The sequence below is a fragment of the Scyliorhinus torazame genome, chromosome 1 (assembly GCF_047496885.1).
Source record: "Scyliorhinus torazame isolate Kashiwa2021f chromosome 1, sScyTor2.1, whole genome shotgun sequence".
In the NCBI taxonomy this organism is placed as follows: Eukaryota; Metazoa; Chordata; class Chondrichthyes; order Carcharhiniformes; family Scyliorhinidae; genus Scyliorhinus; species Scyliorhinus torazame.
In genome coordinates this window covers 350,663,715-350,681,982 of record NC_092707.1, presented here as the reverse complement: position 1 = coordinate 350,681,982, position 18,268 = coordinate 350,663,715, and the positions used below count along the sequence as shown (strand labels likewise).

At 46.6% G+C, this 18,268-nt stretch overlaps 1 protein-coding gene across 11 annotated transcripts in view; it reads right to left on the bottom strand.

Moving 5' to 3' along the window:
* The window catches only part of mta3 (metastasis associated 1 family, member 3), a 435,625-nt gene that overhangs the window by 128,229 nt on the left and 289,128 nt on the right, over positions 1 to 18,268 (bottom strand). For 10 of the 11 annotated variants that reach the window (XM_072510300.1, XM_072510268.1, XM_072510293.1 and 7 more), the window contains 2 exons: positions 12,561 to 12,712; positions 11,358 to 11,580 (listed from right to left, as the gene is read on the bottom strand). In XM_072510300.1, the coding sequence (XP_072366401.1) occupies positions 11,358 to 11,580; positions 12,561 to 12,712 (375 nt within the window). Of the gene's footprint in view, positions 1 to 11,260; positions 11,581 to 12,560; positions 12,713 to 18,268 lie in introns of those variants that run through there. The other variant, XM_072510343.1, reaches the window with a different exon arrangement.

Genomic DNA, 18,268 nt, shown 5'->3' with positions numbered 1-18,268 from the left:
CCTTCACTGCTCTTTGGAGCAGAGAGCTGCAAATATTAAATATGCTCAGAGAGAGAATTCTTCCTGATCTCTGACTTAAATGGGAGACCGCGGGGTGGATTTTCCGTTTGAGAGTCTCAGTGCTGACGCCAGCGGAGCATGTGTGGATTTCCACGACCGGAAAATCGGTGCGAAACCCTCACCGATTCTGGTACCGATGAGGGGCTAACACAGGCGCCAACTGAAACGCCCGCTGACCGCACCGGAAATGGCCAGGTCTCGGGCCGCACATGCGCACGACTGACGATCTGCACCACATGTGCCGTACAACATGGCACCGGCCATGCATAAACCTAAACCGCCACCCACGATCCCACAGCGCACCCCCTGGCCATCCCCAACCAGCCTTAGCAGAAGCCCCCCCAGCCAGCGGCGTGGATCCCAGCCGAGTGTGGCAGCGCTGGCACAGTCTGCAGCCAGCACGCCGGGTTCCCGCACGCTCGGGTACACACGTGGCCTGCGCGGTCAGGCATGCGGTCCATTGTGGCCGGTGCATCGCGGGTGGGCTGGCCGATGACCCAACACCGTTGAAACGGCGTGCGTCACGTGTCACGATGATGCCGATTTGGAGGGGGCGGAGCATGGCAGACCTGCACCAAACCAGCGCCGATTCTGGTGTTGGAATCCATTCTCCACCCTCGCTAATCACCATTTTGGCACAGGCTATGGAGAATCCCACCCCCCCTTATTTTGAAACTCAAGTTTTGAAATGTTTTGAATTCAAACTTGAATTAATTATTTCAATATCACTTGTTCCGAAACCTCTTCCCCACATGCCTCATACTCTGAGCTGCAATATCATCAAGAAATGCGAAAACATTTCACATCACACATGGTAGCTGTACAGGTTTTGTGGAAGGCCAAGAACAATTGTTCAACAGCAAAACCATCACAATTTTAAACAAATAGCTTAACAGTTGTGTGCAACTTAACACGTACATTTATGCCAAATCAGAGGACTTAACCTCCTAAACAAAACAAATTGCTGTATCTTTAAATAAAAATCAGTTCATGGAGCATTAGTTACTCAATAAATCCTAAACCATAACCTTTGAAAAAAAATGAAAATCGCTTGTCACAAGTAGGCTTCAAATGAAGTTCCTGTGAAAAGCCCCTAGTCGCCACATTCCAGCGCCTGTTCGGGGAGGCTGGGTATGGGAATTGAACAGTGCTGCTGGCCTGCCTTGGTCTGCTTTAAAAGCCAGCTCTTTAGCCCTGTGCTAAACCAGCCCCTGCATTATAGGATTTAAAAAAAAACAAATCCTAATTAAGAATAGTCCAAGGGTTATTCTGATCCAAGTCCTCACACATCCTTCCTCACATCCCAAACAAATAAAGTATTGCTATATTTACTTTCAGGGTGTCTCTCTCTGTCATATAACATATAATGAGAATGTAGTTTGGACATTGCTCAGCAAGAAAAGCACCCTTGATTTATATGTTGGAAAGAATAGAATGAAAACAAATCACTGCTACTTAAAATAACCTTGAATTATTTGGAATGAGTACTGGAAATATGAGGTCAATGACCAAGTTAGATTTGAAGATGTTACTGCTGCAAGCAGAACACATTCAGCTTACTTCCAGTGAAGATCGTATCTACTTGGAACCTTCCATCTGGTCTCTTACCCTCTCTTGATCATTTCATTGAGAACTGCTGACCTGACATCAAGCCTCTCAATTCTGTCCCCCTCAGACTCTAACCTACCTCCCCCTAAACTTGCAGCATGCTGTTCTCACGGGTCCAGCCTTAACATCATCGCCAAACCTGCTGGCAAGGGTGGTACCTTTGTTATTTGGCTTACTGACCTCTATCTGGCAGAGGCCAAAGGGCCCACTGTTATTTCCTCCCACCTCCTTCTGCACAACCCCACCATCGAACATCAAGCTATTGTTTTCAGAACTGTCACTGACTTCATTTCCTCAGATCATCCACAGCTGCCTTCAACCTCATAGTTCTCCCATATAGCCCTTCTTCCCAAAATCTACAAACAGGACTGCAATGGGGGTGGAATCTTGTGCTCTCCCTGTGGCGAGCTGATTAAATGCCTTTCACCACCAAACACACCATGGGGAGGGCACAAGACTCCATCCCTTGGTGTTTGTGGATTTTAGGAATGTGGTAGAAGTGAGCTAAATGGGGTTGGGGTACTAAGAGATTGCAAACTGTGGAGGGAAGATATCCAGGTGAAATCAGATCAGTGATAATCCTGGAGACAATAGCTTGACTGCGGCAGGAAGGCTGGAGGAGGGCCTTCCCGTCACACCGCTGGTTGAGCCTCGTAAGTGAAAAATTAACACCCCTTCTCACCATTACTGGTATTAACCCAGCAGCAGGTGGGGGGAGACTTTTCGCACGGCCACCCCCACCCCCATCACTCACCCGTGCCTGGGTCACTCCCCAATCCAAGGCCTGGGTGGTGTAGTACCAACACCCACCACTACTTCCCTGTTAGTGCTGCTGAGCACAGAAAGCCTTCCACTGGCCTGTCAAGCGCAAGCACCTTCAGAGGCAATATAGGGGTCTGGTGAGATCCCCCCACCCCCCAATCGCGTCCGCAAGAACCCATCCATCATTTCAACATGCTCCTGCCCTACTGAACTGTTTTTTTCCCCCCACAGCTCAACTCTATATTTTCTCCCATCGTTCAGTCTCATCCCACCTACATCCTTTCCTGCCCACACGAAGCTCGTGATGCTCCTATCTATTTTTTTTAAAGAAGGCCTTAGTGATCAGTATAGGGAGACATTGGAACACAAATAGGAACCTCGGGAGGACCATCATCTTAATTGCCTGCACTCTGCCCGCCAGTGACAGCGGCTGCATGTCCCACCTTTTGAAATCCTCTTCCATTTGTTCCACCAGTCGTGTCAGATTGAGTCTGTGTAAGGTTCCCCAGCTCCTGGCTATCTGAATCCCCAGGTATCGGAAGTTTCTTTCCACTCTCCTTAGCGGTAGGCCATCTATCCCTCTACTCTGGTCCCCAGGGTGTATCACAAAAAGCTCACTCTTTCTCAAATGTAAGCCTATATCCCGAGAAATCTCCAAACTCCCTCAATATCTGCATGACCTCTGTCATCCCCCCCACTGGGTCCGTCACATACAGCAGTAGGTCATCCGCCTAGAGTGACACTCGGTGTTCCTCTCCCCCTCTAATCACCCCTCTCCATTTTCTGGAGTCTCTCAGCGCTATGGCCAGTGGTTCAATTGCCAGCGCGAACAGTAATGGGGACAACGGGCATCCCTGTCTTGTTCCCCTGTGTAGTCGAAAATACTCCGACCTTTGCCGACCTGTGACCACACTTGCCGTTGGGGCCCCATCGAGGAGTTTAACCCAGCTGACAAACCCGTCCCCGAACCCGAACCTCCTCAGCACCTCCCATAGATACTCCCACTCCACCCTATCAAATGCCTTCTCTGCATCCATTGCCGCCACTATCTCTGCCTCCCCCTCTGCTGGGAGCATCAATATCACCCCTAATAGCCGTCGCAAGTTGACATTTAGTTGTCTCCCCTTTACGAACCCTGTCTGGTCTTCATGCACCACCCCCGGGACACAATCCTCTATCCTCGTTGCCAGCACCTTTGCTAGCAACTTGGCGTCCACATTTAGCAGTGAGATAGGCCTATAGGACCCGCACTGCAGCGGATCTTTATCCCGCTTCAAGATTAGTGATATCGTCGCCTCCGACATTGTCGGGGGTAGGGTCCCCCCTTCTCTGGCCTCGTTAAAGGTCCTTACCAGCAGCGGGGCCAACAAGTCCACATATTTTCTATAGAATTCTACCGGGAACCCATCTGGTCCCCGGGGCCTTCCCTGCCTGCATGTTCCCCAGCCCCTTGGTAACTTCGTCCACCCCAATCGGCGCCCCCAGGCCTTCCACCTCCTGCTCCTCCACCCTCGGGAACGTTAATTGGTCCAAAAACTGCCGCATCTCCTCTTTTCCCTCCGGGGGTTGGGACCTATATAGTCTCTCGTAAAAGGTCTTAAACACCTCGTTTATCTTCCCTGCTCTCCGCACCGTAGCTCCCATTTCATCCCTAATTCCCCCTATCTCCCTCGCCGCTGTCCTCTTTCACAGCTGATGGGCCAACAGGCGACTCGCCTTTTCCCCATATTCATATCTCCATCCCCTGTGCCTTCCTCCACTGTGCCTCCGCCCTCCTTGTGGTCAACAGGTCGAACTCCGTCTGGAGTCGTTGCCTCTCCCTGTATAGTCCTTCATCCGGGGCCTCCGCATATTTTTTATCTACCCTCAAAATCTCCCCCAGTAGTCTTTCCCTTTCCTTGGCCTCTATTTTCCCCTTGTGGGCCCTGATGGAGATCAGTTCTCCTCTGACCACCGCCTTTAGTGCTTCCCATACTACTCCCACTTGGACCTCCCCGTCGTCATTGGCCTCCAGGTACCTTTCGATACATCCCCGCACCCTTCCGCAGACTCCCTCATCCGCCAGTAATCCCACATCCAGTCGCCAGAGTGAACGCTGCTCTCTCTCCTCTCCTAGTTCCAGGTCCACCCAGTGTGGGGCATGATCTGAAACAGCTATGGCTGAGTACTCAGTTCCTTCCACCCTCGAGATCAGTGACCTTCCCAAAACAAAGAAATCTATCCGGGAGTACACCTTGTGAACATGGAAGAAGGAGAACTCTTTGGCCATCGGCCTAACAAATCGCCACGGATCCACTCCCCCCATTTGGTCCATAAACCCCCTAAGCACCTTGGCCGCTGCCGGCCTTCTTCCGGTCCTAGATCTAGATCTATCTAACCCTGGGTCCAACACGGTGTTGAAGTCCCCCCCCCCATTATCAGGTTTCCTACCTCCAGGTCCGGGATACGTCCCAGCATCCGCTTCATAAATCCCGCATCAACCCAATTCGGGGCATATACGTTAACCAACACAACCTCCATTCCCTGCAGTCTGCCACTCACCATCACATATCTGCCTCCGCTGTCTGCTACAATGTTCCTAGCTTCGAATGACACCCGTTTCCCCACCAGTATGGCCACCCCTCTGTTCTTTGCATCCAGCCCTGAGTGGAACACTTGTCCCACCCATCCTTTCCTTAACCTAACTTGGTCCGCCACCTTCAGGTGCGTCTCCTGAAGCATGGCCACGTCTGCCCTCAGTCCTTTCAAGTGCGCGAACACTCGGGCCCTTTTAATCGGCCCATTTAGGCCTCTCACGTTCCACATGAGCAGCCGAACTGGGGGGCTGCCTGCCCCCCTCCCCTGTCGACTAGCCATCACCCTCTCTAGGCCAGTCCCACGTCCAGGTTCCGCGCACCCACCCGTTCCCCAGGCGGCGCATTCCCGCCCCGACCACCTTTTCTTTTACCAGTTCCTCTTCGATCGCTGCAGCAGCAACCCAGTTAACCTTCCCCCCTCCCCCTCCGCTAGATCCCCATCTAGCATGATTACTCCCCCCATATTGCTTCCGAAAGTCAGCTGACTTCAACTGACCCCGGCTTCTCCCGCTCTCTCCTTGACCCCCCCGTGTGGGGAACTCCCATCTACCTTGCGCCTATCTTCCCGCCATCATCTTTCTGGCACGGGAACAAGAATAAGCCCCGTGTTCTCTAGAGCCGTCCCGCCCCTCGTGGCGCAGCTCCCTCTGCCGCCCCACTCCCATCCCCCACCTATGTCTCTTCTCCCCCCCACCGGCGCCCACATTTCTCAGTGTTCCCCCCTCCCCAATTTACATCTCTATATACATCAGCATTGTCGTTTCCCCTCCAACATCAGTCCCTCAGTTCTGATCCAGTTTCTCGTTTTTAATGAAGGTCCATGCTTCTTCCGCCGTTTCGAAGTAGTGATGCCTCTCCTGGTGCGTGACCCACAGTCGCGCCGGCTGCAACATCCCGAACTTCACCTTCTTCTTGTGTAGCACCTCCTTGGCTCGATTAAAACTCGCCCTCCTTCTCGCCACCTCCGCACTCCAATCCTGGTACACCCGTACCACCGCATTCTCCCATCTACTACTCCGTACCTTTTTGGCCCATCTCAGAACCACCTCTCTCTCGTCGCCCTAGGTGGTTCTCCCGCCTTTGGTCTCCTCGCAGGGACCCGATGGGCCCCTTCCACTTCCAAGGGGCCCCGAGGTGGCCTCAGCTCCCATTAGCGAGCGTAGCATCGTGCTCACGTAAGCCCCGCCGTCCGCTCCTTCCACTCCCTCAGGGAAACCCAGGATCCGAAGGTTCTTTCTCCGTGATCTGTTTTCTAGGACTTCAATCCTTTCAATGCACTTTTTGTGGAGCGCCTCGTGCGTCTGCATTTTGACCGCCAGGCCCAGGATCTCGTCCTCGTTGTCCGTCACCTTCTGCTCCACCACGCGGAGCTCCATCTCCTGGGTCTTTTGTGTCTCCTTAAGCCCCTCAATTGCTTGTAGCATACGGGCCAGCACCTCCTTCTTAAGCAGCTCCACACACCGTCTCAAAAATTCATCTTGGTCCGGCCCCCATGTCGCCTGGGCTCCCTCCGCCGCCATCTTGCTCCTTTTTCCTTCTGCCCCTGTCCTCGAGAATTCTTCGCGATCTGGTCGCCACCGCCGATATTTTTCTTTTTCGTTGCCGGGGGGGGGGGGGGGGGGGGGGGGGGGGGGGGGGGGGGACGGGGACGACACACACTCCCTGCTGTCTCACCCCACACCGGGTTTCGTCCCGAAAAAATTCCCCGTTGGGGCTCTTAAAAGAGCCCGAAGGTCCGTTTGAGCTGGAGCCGCCGAAACGTGCGGTTTAGCTGGTCATCGCCGCAACCCAATGCCCTCCAAACATGATTGACAGGGTCTTCAACCATGTTTTATTTCATGCACATTTTGTCTCACCCCTCCATCCCATAACAATGACAGGATTCCCTTTGGCTTCACCGTCCACCCCACCAGCTTCAATATTCAACCAAACATCCTCCATCATTTCCGCCAGCTTCAGAGTGATGCTACCACCAATCTCCCCCCCCCCCCTTTCACCAGTCAAGTGACCATTCCATCCTCAATACCCTGTCCACTTCTCAGTGACCCCCGACAACACACTTGCTTCACAGCTCCAGGGTCCCAGGTTCAATTCCCAGCTTGGATCACTGTCTGTGTGGAGTCTGCACATTCTCCCAGTGTTTGCGTGGGTTTCCTCCGAGTGCTCCGGTTTCCTCCCAGTCCAAAGATGTGCGGGTTAGGTGGATTGGCTATGCTAAATTGCTCTTAGTATCCAAACATGGTTAGGTGGGGTTACGGGGATAGGGTGGAAGCGTGGAGGTATGGACTAGGGTGGAGGTATGGACTAGGGTGTTGGTAATGACTTGGGTAGAGGTATGGGGTTGGGTAGGGTGCTCTTTCCAAGGGTCGGTGCAGACTCGATGGGCCGAATGGCCTCCTTCTGCACTGTAAATTCTATGATTCTATGAACACCACCCCCCCCCCCCCCGACCCCCATTCCAACAGCACATCTCCATGCCAGTGCAGAAGATGCAAGACCTGCCCTCTTATATTCTCCCTTCTCATTGTCCGAGGTCCAAAACACGTCTTCTAAGTAAGAAAACGTAATTGGTCATATGGAGTCAAAACATTAATTGTGTTTGTCTCTCCAGAGTTTATCCAGCATTTTCTGTTTTTGTAAGCAAATTAATTGTATTTCTTTTTAGTATTCTGTATTCAGTGCGATCGCCTCTACACAGGAGACACCAAACACAGAATAGGTAATCCCTTTGCAGAACACCTCTGTTCAAGTCCGCAAGCATGACCCTGAGCTTCCAGTTGTCTGTCAGTTTAATTATTTACCTTGTTCCCATTTTGAACTCCATGCCCATGGCATGTTGAGGTGGTCCAATTAACCAACTAAGTTCAAGGAACAGCACTTCATCTTTGACTGTACACTTTACAGCCTGCTGGTCTCAACATTAAGTTCCACAATTTTAGACAATAACCTCAACCACCATTTTGTTTTTTTACTAGTTATTTTCCTTGTTTTTTTCTTTGTTTCTTTATCGTTCATTCAGATGACAAGTGTCCGGCCAATCATAGATCTTTCCTTTTTTCCTCTTCCCACCCTTCCCCTTTCCAAAGTTTATTCAAAGTCTAAGACATGTCTAACTTTTCTCAGTTCAGATGAAAGGTGACACTCCTGGAATATTAACTCTATTTCTCTCGTCACATTTCCCAGACCTGCTGAGTGCTTCCAGCATTTTGTGTTTTGTTGGTCGATTTTAACTCTTGGGGAAAAAAATAGCAAATGCAGATAGCAGTCCTGCTCAGGAGACGTCATTGGAGGCCTGACAGATTTTATGTAGATTCTCCTCATGCACCTGCAAAACCAGCTCTATTAAAATAGGGAATTGGTAGGAATGGAGTGAGAAATGGAACCGCTCTATTTACTTGCTCTCCCTGCTTCTCTTCCAGATATTGGGATATTGAAATACTGGGTGCGGTTCAATGGAAACATTTCCAAGTTCATTTGTGGCGGGTTTTTCAGAGAATTTCCTGCCTGCTCTGTTGGCAAGTTCCCTACCACCATCCAATGACACGTAATCACTTTTTTGGGCATTGGGGAGTTTCTCACCTGTTTAGCCCACACTTCATTTCAGCACTGGCTGGCTGAACTCCGAGATCAGGTCGCCATTTTGAAAGGGTGTGCCGAACTCTACGCAAGCTTGTGGGTCCCCCACACATGGGCAATGTCATCCCCCCCACCCCCCCCCCAAAGTGAGGACACCCCTCTATGGGGATCCCCCCTCTTCAGACCCCCATATAGGCTCTTCCCACCCCCCCCTCCATGACCCCTACCCGTCACACCCCAACTTACACCCCATGCACACACATCCTCGGTCCCTGAGCCTTGATAGTGCCAGCCTGGCACTCGGGCACCCTTGCATTGCCAATCTGGCAGTGCTCCTGCCAGCAGTGTAGCCCCGGCATCTTGGCAGTCCCAGAGTGACATTGCCAAGGTGCCAGCTGGGCAGTGTCAAGGTGTCAAGTGGAAGGGCCAGGGAGCCACCCTGCACTGTCCCTGACCACCCAGGGGTCTCTTGATAGCCTGGGAGATTGCCCTCAGGTGCCATTGCGCCTGGTCCACATTTGTTTGGACCAGTGCTGAACGCCACCTGGCTGTGGCTTGCTGGGGAGGCCGGTAGATCCTGGGTAAATTCGACAAAGTCAGTTTCACGGTTTGGTCCCGCCCCTTTATGGCGTGCTTCTGACTCTGATGCCTCACGGGACTTGGGTATATCCAGCAAGGCCTGAAGGCTGCTGGGAAATGAGTGGGAGGCCTCTCCCGGCATCCAATGGCCGCACTGTGCTCGAGCGAGAGCGCAACACGGCCGGTGGATCGCGCCCACTTTCTAACATAACTGACAAAAAAGGTCTGATCATAAGTAATTTTGCTAAAAGTAAGCTGTTTTCACACAACATTTTTACTCATCTAAATAAACTGGCAATGTACCATGCTGATGTCACACCGTTATTACCTTCATATTAAAAAAAACTGCTGACATTTTGTACTTTCTAAGCTTAATTAAACCATTCATTTACTCACATTAGCACAACGTTTTCAGTGAAGCTTAAGAGTTCCTCCACAGTTCAACAAATTCGGGAAATTTATGTTGAGCTTTCCCACAATATGAAAAGCATCCCACAGACATCAATGTATTATTGAATTAATTGGCATTCAGTTGTGATATTACAAAATGTCAGCTTGTTCAAAATAATTACTTGCAAGTCTCACTTCCAGCTCTTTCCACATTTGATAAATTGCTAATCAAGCAATCTCTACATTGCAAGAGCAGTATACTGTCAATCAGAGGCTGTTACAGAATATGGAACACTTATGAAGATGGCTTGTGATTATGTAAAATTAGAAGCTGCATGCACCATTTTAAAGGAATCACATGATTTACAAAGGCACAAATGATGAGAAATCAAATAAAGTGCAGCTGCAAAAGGTGCTAATCATTTTCTACTTAAAGAAGTCATCACATTTATGTCACCTGTATATGCCTTGCAACATTAAAGGGACAGGTATTCAGTTTAGTACGGAAGTTGGAAACATTTTTTAGAAAACTATTGTGGTGGGTTCTTGTATTTAAAGCTTCAATAATAATTTCCATCTGAAAAATAAGCTGAATATTATTTGCATAATATTCCGAATCATCAAATCATATTTGTGGAAAAGACAATCCAAGAGCAAAGCTATTGTTGTCATGTTTAAAATAAATATTTCCTGCTTACAACTGGATAAGGGCCAGTCTTTTAACTCATCTCATTTCTTTGATATTTGTCGTCTTTAGCTTTGTGAAGTCAAATTGCTTGATTGCAGCTAAAGCAGCAGATGTGAAGCACAATATAAATCAACCTAAAGAAAGAAGGTCTGCAAAAATGTCCGTTTTGCAACCCATTCAGTTAATTAATGCATCTTGTTCTTAATTCAAAATTGCTCTCATCAATCAAAACTTTTAAGAAAATTATGCTGCACTATTTGGCAAAATCTAGATTTTTGTAGATCAGTATATAATAATCTTTATTGTCACAAGTATGCTTACATTAACACTGCAATGAAGTTCCTGTGAAAAGCCCCATGTCGCCATATTTCGGCGCCTGTTCAGGTACACAGGGGGAGAATTCAGAATGTCCAAATTACCTAATAGCACATCTTCTGGGACTTGTGGGATGAAATCGGAGCACCCGGAGGAAACCCACGCAGACACGGGGAAAAGGTGCAGACTCCGCACAGTGTCCCAACCCAGGAATTGAACCTGGGACCCTGGTACTGTGAAGTCATTGTGCTAACCACTATGCTACCATGCTGCCCGCATATAGTTTAATAATTTATACTTTTTTTTGTAAGCATATGGCTACTGAATTACTACCAGCATTACTGATAAGTAATGATTGTGTATATTCAATCAGATTTTGACAATTTATCATGGCCTTTAAACAAAGTATTTACAGAATCAATTACTCCCAAGAACATGTGACCCATTATTTTATGTTGCTTTAAAACAAAACCATTTCTCAGTGGTACAGATTGTATTTAGCATAAGGCAGCTTTTTTGAATCTTAAAAATGAATTCCGTCACTAATCCAAATCCTTTTAGCTATTTAAAAATAGATTTCCTGAGTCATTACTCTGCCTTAATTTTTTGAAGCAGACAGTCTTCCTTGAAGTTGTTCACATAATAACACACACAACTACAGAAGACTTTTGAGCAAATTCAAAAAAAAAAAATCCACACAAATAAATAATGTAGTAATTCATAAGTATCATTTATTGCAAACAATAGGTCAGGGAATGGTTGAAAGCATGAAAGTCAAAGCTAGGAATTTAAAAAGTTCTTACATTCTGCCTTAATGGCAGCACAGTTAATTGGAACAAATGGCCTCCTTGCTGCTTGTTTCAGCCGCAGAATATCTCTACAGACATGCCTGGCAAGTTTTGTAAGATGTGTTGTCTGCAGGAAGAAAGACTGACGTGTCTTCAAAGTAGACTTCGGACTATCGATGTGTATTGGCACACCATGCCCAGGTTGACCATGACGAAAGGCACCTCTTATGTGCGGCTCCTTTTTAAAATGTGGAGAAAAAGAGCATCTAGTTAGTCAGTAAATGCATTGCAAATTGCAAAACAAGAATCACTACTACAAACAGCATTTGTAAGTCAAATTTGGAAAGTCAAATTCCTCAATTTCTGAATGCACACGGGGGGGGGGGGGGGGGGGGGCACACGGGGGGGGGGGGGGGGGGGGGGAAGAGAGAGAGAGAGAGAGAGAGAGAGAAAAGAAAGAGAGAAGAAACACAAGCCGTACACACACCATTTGGGGGGGGATTGACAATGACATTGAACATCAGTTCCTCCATTACTAACGCACTCAAACTCCTTCTTTATTATGGCGTTTTACTTTACTTTACTCCAGATTCAAGCCTGATTAACCTGACCAATTTACACTTCAATATATCATGGGATAAACCGGAGACAAACCTACATTGCACACATGCAAAATAATGGTAATGGCATTTTCAGAGAAGTATAAAACTTGCCACCTGTAACATTCCAATCCATCTAAAATGTTTACAACCATCTGATTAAGCTCTACATCTTGAAGCCTGACGTTAACTTTACTCTGTCATGCATTGTGGGCTTTGTAGTAATATTTTAAAAGACGACAAGACAATGCTGTAATGGGTTCTTGCACCATCGTGATATAAGATAAAGCATCCTTTCTCTATTAAGATAGAAATGATAAGAAAGAATATCAATCAAAATGCTAAAATGGTTTCACATAACCAAATTGGAGAGCAAAATCAGCATTAATTTGAAATCGTATTAAGGTCACACATCAATTCGGAACAATGGGAGGTAATGGAGTTTGCTGAGCATAAATAAAATATTTCCCACTGCCACACGTTAACGACAGACATTATTTCTGGCAGAATGAAAACCAACATAAGCTGGTCCATCAATCATACTTGAACTCTTCAGTCTCAGTAGCTAATCACAAGTAGCCACAATTTGGAAAATTCAGATCTTTCCGCTTGTTGTTACCGAAATATCGTGCGTGGGTGACATTTTTTCTGCCTCTGTTCGAGTAGGCATCTTCAGACCACCATACTTCTTCCAGTATGTCCAGCATGAAGCACAAAGTCTACATTGCATATTCGGAGGTCCCCACGAATACCATTGTTGAGATTGTGTGACTGAAAAGTGAAGAATAGTCAAGTAAAAATTACTTGTCCTAATTATTCAAAGTTTTGAATATTTTAACCTAGAAAAATACTTGCTACCTATTAAACTGTGGAATGTTCTAAGAAATTGCAACAACCAATATAGATCTCCAATAAAATCCAAATCAGTTGTTATTTTTCTAATTTTCGTGACTATTCCAATCCTTATGTGGTTTATTCAATTATTTTCCATCTGATTGATAGAAGCCTAAAAGCCAAAATAGATTGGGACTGCTCCTACGCACGTGTTCCTATTAGAGGTAAGTTTGATGATACAGTTTCCTCCAACATACTGGACCCCAAAATAGAACCTATATTTTAAACCAGTGGTGGGCACCCTGCGGTCCGGGGGCCATATGTGGCCCATCAGAATTCTGAGTGCAGCCCACGAGACATTTTGTTGCCCAAGCACAGAGGTGCCACATTCGCTGGTTTCCATCCGATTAACTTTTTTCCTGCCGGTATAACTGAAGTGATCCCCACATAAAGCAAGTGACCGTGAAGTGAGGTGCATGCTGATTGCACACATTGGCTGTGAAGGCCATGCTCTCCCAGTGCATCCAAAGTGCAAATATTTATTTTGACTTTATCACTTGAAGTTGATGACAGTTCTATTAATATATGAATGATTTAAGTATTTTCCATAACTTGTTATAAAATATTCAGCGTGTATTAAATGAATTCAATCTTATTCAAGGGTCATAGTTAGTGAACAAGCCTGATTTCAATCTTGAGGCCCACTGAGATGACGGAGGGCCACTCATGCTGCACAATCACTAGTCTAGGTTGCCCATCACTGTTTTAAACTTTTGAAATTCTTATCATATTTGGAATCCATTTAATTCATAATTTAGCCTGAGAGAGTAGGTGACATTCAAGTATTTTTAACCATCTTAACTTATTATCTTTTAGCAATATGTAATTTGTGTATTCTGTATACAGATTGATTGTTAGTAGTCAATTAATCTTCCTCTAATTTGCCAGCCCTCAGAAATTCATCGTCCTCCACCTACTCCATGACATGCAAGCCATGATCCTAACTAATTGAACTATCAGAAACCCTATCACAGTGGAATCAAACAAGACTCTGTCATTGCTCCAACTCTCTCTATTTTCTTGCTGCAATACTGCACTTCACCTCCAGCAAATTATCAATTTTGGTGTGGAGATAATCTGTAGAACAGGCAGGAAATAATTTGACCTAAGCTGCCTTAAATCCAAAACCACTCCAATTTCTGTCTTAGAGCTTCAGTATGCAGATGGCGCTTAATTGTGTGCAAACTCTCTCAGAAGCAGAGCTCCAGGCCATTGACAACTTCACGAGAAAATGGGCCTTTCTTTAAACACCCAGAAAATGCTCTTCCAAACAGCCACCACAGCAAAATATCCCCTTTCGTCAATTAAGACAAATGATGAAATCCTGGGAAATATGTACTATCTTGGGAGCCTCCTCTTGACAAAGGCAGGAATAGATGACAAAATTCATTCATCTCTCCCAATGTGCTAACTCAATCTTATGTTGACTGAGCAAGACAGTCTTTGAAGACCAGGATCTCAAACCTGAAATTGAGACAATAAATTTACTGAGCAGCAGTAATCCATGCTCTCCTATATGCTTCAGAGACTTGGATAGCTGGCAGTAGGCACCTCAAAGCACTGGAGAAGCACCACCAGCCATATCGTAGCAAGTTCTTCCAAATGCGGTGGCACAACAGGGGGTCCAACAGCAACATCCTCTCCAGGCCAACTTGTCCAGCAGCAAGGCGCTAATCACTCAAAACCAACTCCACTAGGTGGGACATGTCCATCATATTCTTGACGCCAGATTCCCCAAGCAATTTCCCGACACAGAGCGAGGTTGTGGCACGAGACTCCTAGGACAGCTGAAACTTTAGGAATGCCTTCAAAGCATCCCTGAAGAGGTCAAACATATCAACTCATGGGAGACCCTGGTTTGTGAACAACCAAAATGGAGCACATTCGGGGGGGCACTGAGCACATTGAGACACTTTGTCGGGAGTGTGCAGAGACAAAGTGGAGTCATTAGAGGGTACATACAAACCTCCAAACAGCCCAAATACCAAACCCTTCAACCACCACCTGCCCCACATGTGGCAGAATCTGAAGATTGTGCACTGGACTTATCAGCCGCCCCAGAGCCCATCAGCTGGAGTGCAAGCAAGTCATCCTCGATCCCAAGGGGCTGACTAAGATGATATTGACAATTGAGCTTCCACATTGTGACTATCTCCAGTGTTGTGACTAATTTATACATTGTAGTTTATTTTTCATTTCGTATTCACGCTAGCAATTGGTTAAATGATACATCTCTGTGCACGCATGTACACGACCCTTGCTTTACACAAAGGCTCAAATTTTAGTGGGACTAATGACAGCAGTCATAATAAAGAGGGCGGCACGGTGGCACAGTGGTTAGCACTGCTGCCTTACAGCGCCGAGGACCCGGGTTCGATTCCGGTCCACTGTCCGTTTGGAGTTTGTACATTCTCCCAGTGTCTGTGTGGGTCTCACTCCCAGAACCGAAAGATGTGCAGGTTAGGTGGATTGGCCACGCTAAATTGCCCCTTAATTGGAAAAAAATTAATTGGGAACTTCTAAATTAAAAAAATAAAAATAAAAGATGTACTACTGAATAATAAAGGTCGGGTGCTATTGGTGAGATTCGTGTCAGTCCAGGTCACAGACCTCCTGTGCTTAAGGTCGATAAGCTTCCAAGAAAGTGTGGTGTTTGGATGCATTCGGTGTTTGGATTTACAGATAAGGATACTCGACTCGTAGTCAGACAGGTTTTATTGACTTGGATAAAGTAATGTGTTAGCTTTTTTTTACACTGCAATCCAACCCCGGTAAAACATGTGCAAATACATGGATGCACACATACAAATACAGAAGACATAGTAGGGGAGGATGGATTGGGCCAAATTAGAGTTCGTAAACAAATGTTTAAACTTCACAGTTGATAGCGTGCTATCTTCTTGGCAGCAGATAGGATCAGCTAGTCCTGATGCTTCCAATTTAAAGATGTGGCTGATGTTTTTTTTGTTCTCTGGCAATGATGCTGGAAAATTGAAACATTTATTTAAAGATCTAGCAATGAAGATACAATTCAATTCAGTAGGCAGAGCTCAATCTTTAGATAGAGGGAGAGAGCAGGCTTTTTTTTCCATTCAACTGCTGATGTTTGGCCCCAAGCACACACAAGAAGCTTGGTTGGTCACATAACCTCTCTCCAGCTGCCTGTATTTCTAAAAATAATTGTATTTTCCAATGATAACTTGATCAGCTCATCTGGAGAGCTACCTTAGAAAAAAATCAAGGCTTTTTGTTCAAGTAATCAGTCTCTGAATGGTTTGTTTAGTATTGTTGAATACTATGGATGCCTCTTGATAAGGTAGGAAGAGGGTTGTTTACAAATCCCCGGGGAAGCCCTTGTCTGTATTGAAATTTGCAGACTTGTTGTCTTTGATGTAGTGACTCAATTAGACTTGGCCATCTTGCTGTAGTTTCAAAATCATTTTTGTCAGTCTCAAACATAATCTGTCTTTTAAAAGTTCCAATATTTGACATAAGTATGTCTTCGTAACAGAATTGTCATCTGAAGCTAGAGGCCGTGGTTGAGAAATCAGGCAGAATCATAGAAATCAAGAATACTAATGGTTTATTTGAGATTTGAAATTAAATGAAATGAAAATCGCTTATTGTCACAAGTAGGTTTCAAATGAAGTGAATGTGAAAAGCCCCTAATCGCCACATTCCGGCTGCTGTTCAGGGAGGCTGGAACGGGAATTGAACACTGCTGCTGGCCTGCCTTAGTCTGCTTTCAAAGCCAGTGATTTAGCCCTGTGTTAATGAAATTAAGGTTAACCTCAGACTACTTTGGCAAAACGTTTCAGCCCTATTTGACTTGGGTGCACAGCATCTGCATGGCAGGATTTCCGACCGCTAAGAGAGGCGGACCCTAACCTGCAGCTTCAAAATGACTGATAGCCAGGAAGAAGGTGCCACAGTCTCTATCAATGATTTCTGCTAACATGTGGTGCTTTGCTGTGGCTGGTCTCTGAGGAATGGGGCAGCATGGGAATGCAAGCAGCCAACATGCTAACTGCAAAATGGAAGTTTGATGCCTGTTCTTCAGCATCTGCAAAGCCTCTCTCCTCTCTCTTCTGTTTTAGTTGTGTCGGCATCACAAACTAAAACCATATTCTGCTAAAATTTATATGTGTAGTGCTAGCTAAACCGAGGCATGACCTCTTTGGGCACCGAGATAGGCCAAAGAAAGTTACATGGCCCCATTATTGTTGCCATCCTTTGCATTTGTATTCAAAGGACTCAAACTGCAGGAAATGCTGAAGAGGATATAGTTCCTGGATTAGCATACTTTTTTTGCCATCCAACACAGAATTGCTGAAAATGTAAAAGGTGGGCAGCAAGTCCAGACCCAAAAGCCTGTCTATTGTAACCACATCTGAATAGTGAAATTGTATGGACATTTTTGGAACTGTATGTTAAAAATACACTGGCTATTGAAACATTGGCGATGGTGTTGCAGGCTTCCAGAGAATGGAAGGACATTGTGAGGGGAGGTCGGGAGCAAAGGGTGTCATTGTATGTGAATGATTTATTGTTATACGTTTCAAACCTGCTGAAGTGCATGGGGAAAATAATTGGATCTGCTGGGGAAATTCGATGCATTTTCTGGGTATAAACTGAATGTGGCGAAAAGTGAGGTATTTCCGGTGAATGCCAAGGGGAGGAGTGCGAATCTGGGAGCCGTGCCATTCAAGGTGGTTTAGGTATCTGGGTATTCAGATGGCCGATGATTGGGCCACAATGCATAAATGGAACCTGGCCAGTCTGGTAGAGGGGGTCAAAGGGCATTTCAAGAGGTGGGATGCTCTGCTGCTGTCTATGGCACGGAGGGTAGAGACCGTGAAAATTATTAAACCCTGCCCGCCGTTTGGCAAGGTCAGCACCCATGTTCTCAGAAATCCAGATCCTATTTCCCTCCCAGCTGCTGTCTCGAGTTGCTTTTGCCCACCTCAGAATCTTCCCCTTATCTTGGGACTGGTGCATACACACAATTACCAGCCGTGGCGGCTCCCCGGCTCTCGGCCTCTGTCGTAATGACCGATGGTCATGATCCACCTCTGCAGCATTCTTGAAGACCCCTGGCTCGACCAATTTCTCGACCACCCTCGAAACGTAGCCTATGATTCGCAAAATCTGCCGCCTGGACCGATTCTCCTGTTTGTCCAACCTTTGCCCTCAGCATCACCATCTCTACCTCCAACGATACTATCCGGTCGCCTTGGTCCAACACCACCCTTTCCATCTCTTAGATCATCACATCTTGCGGCTTCAGGCGCATCTCCACCTGATTCAGGGTCCCGCGAAGAGGGGCCATTGCTCCCTTAATCGCCCTGGACCAGTTCTCATGCACCTCTATTCACTGTTGCCAAAACTCCCCATTGGTAAAGTCCATCAATTGCTCCACAGGCAATGTGGCAG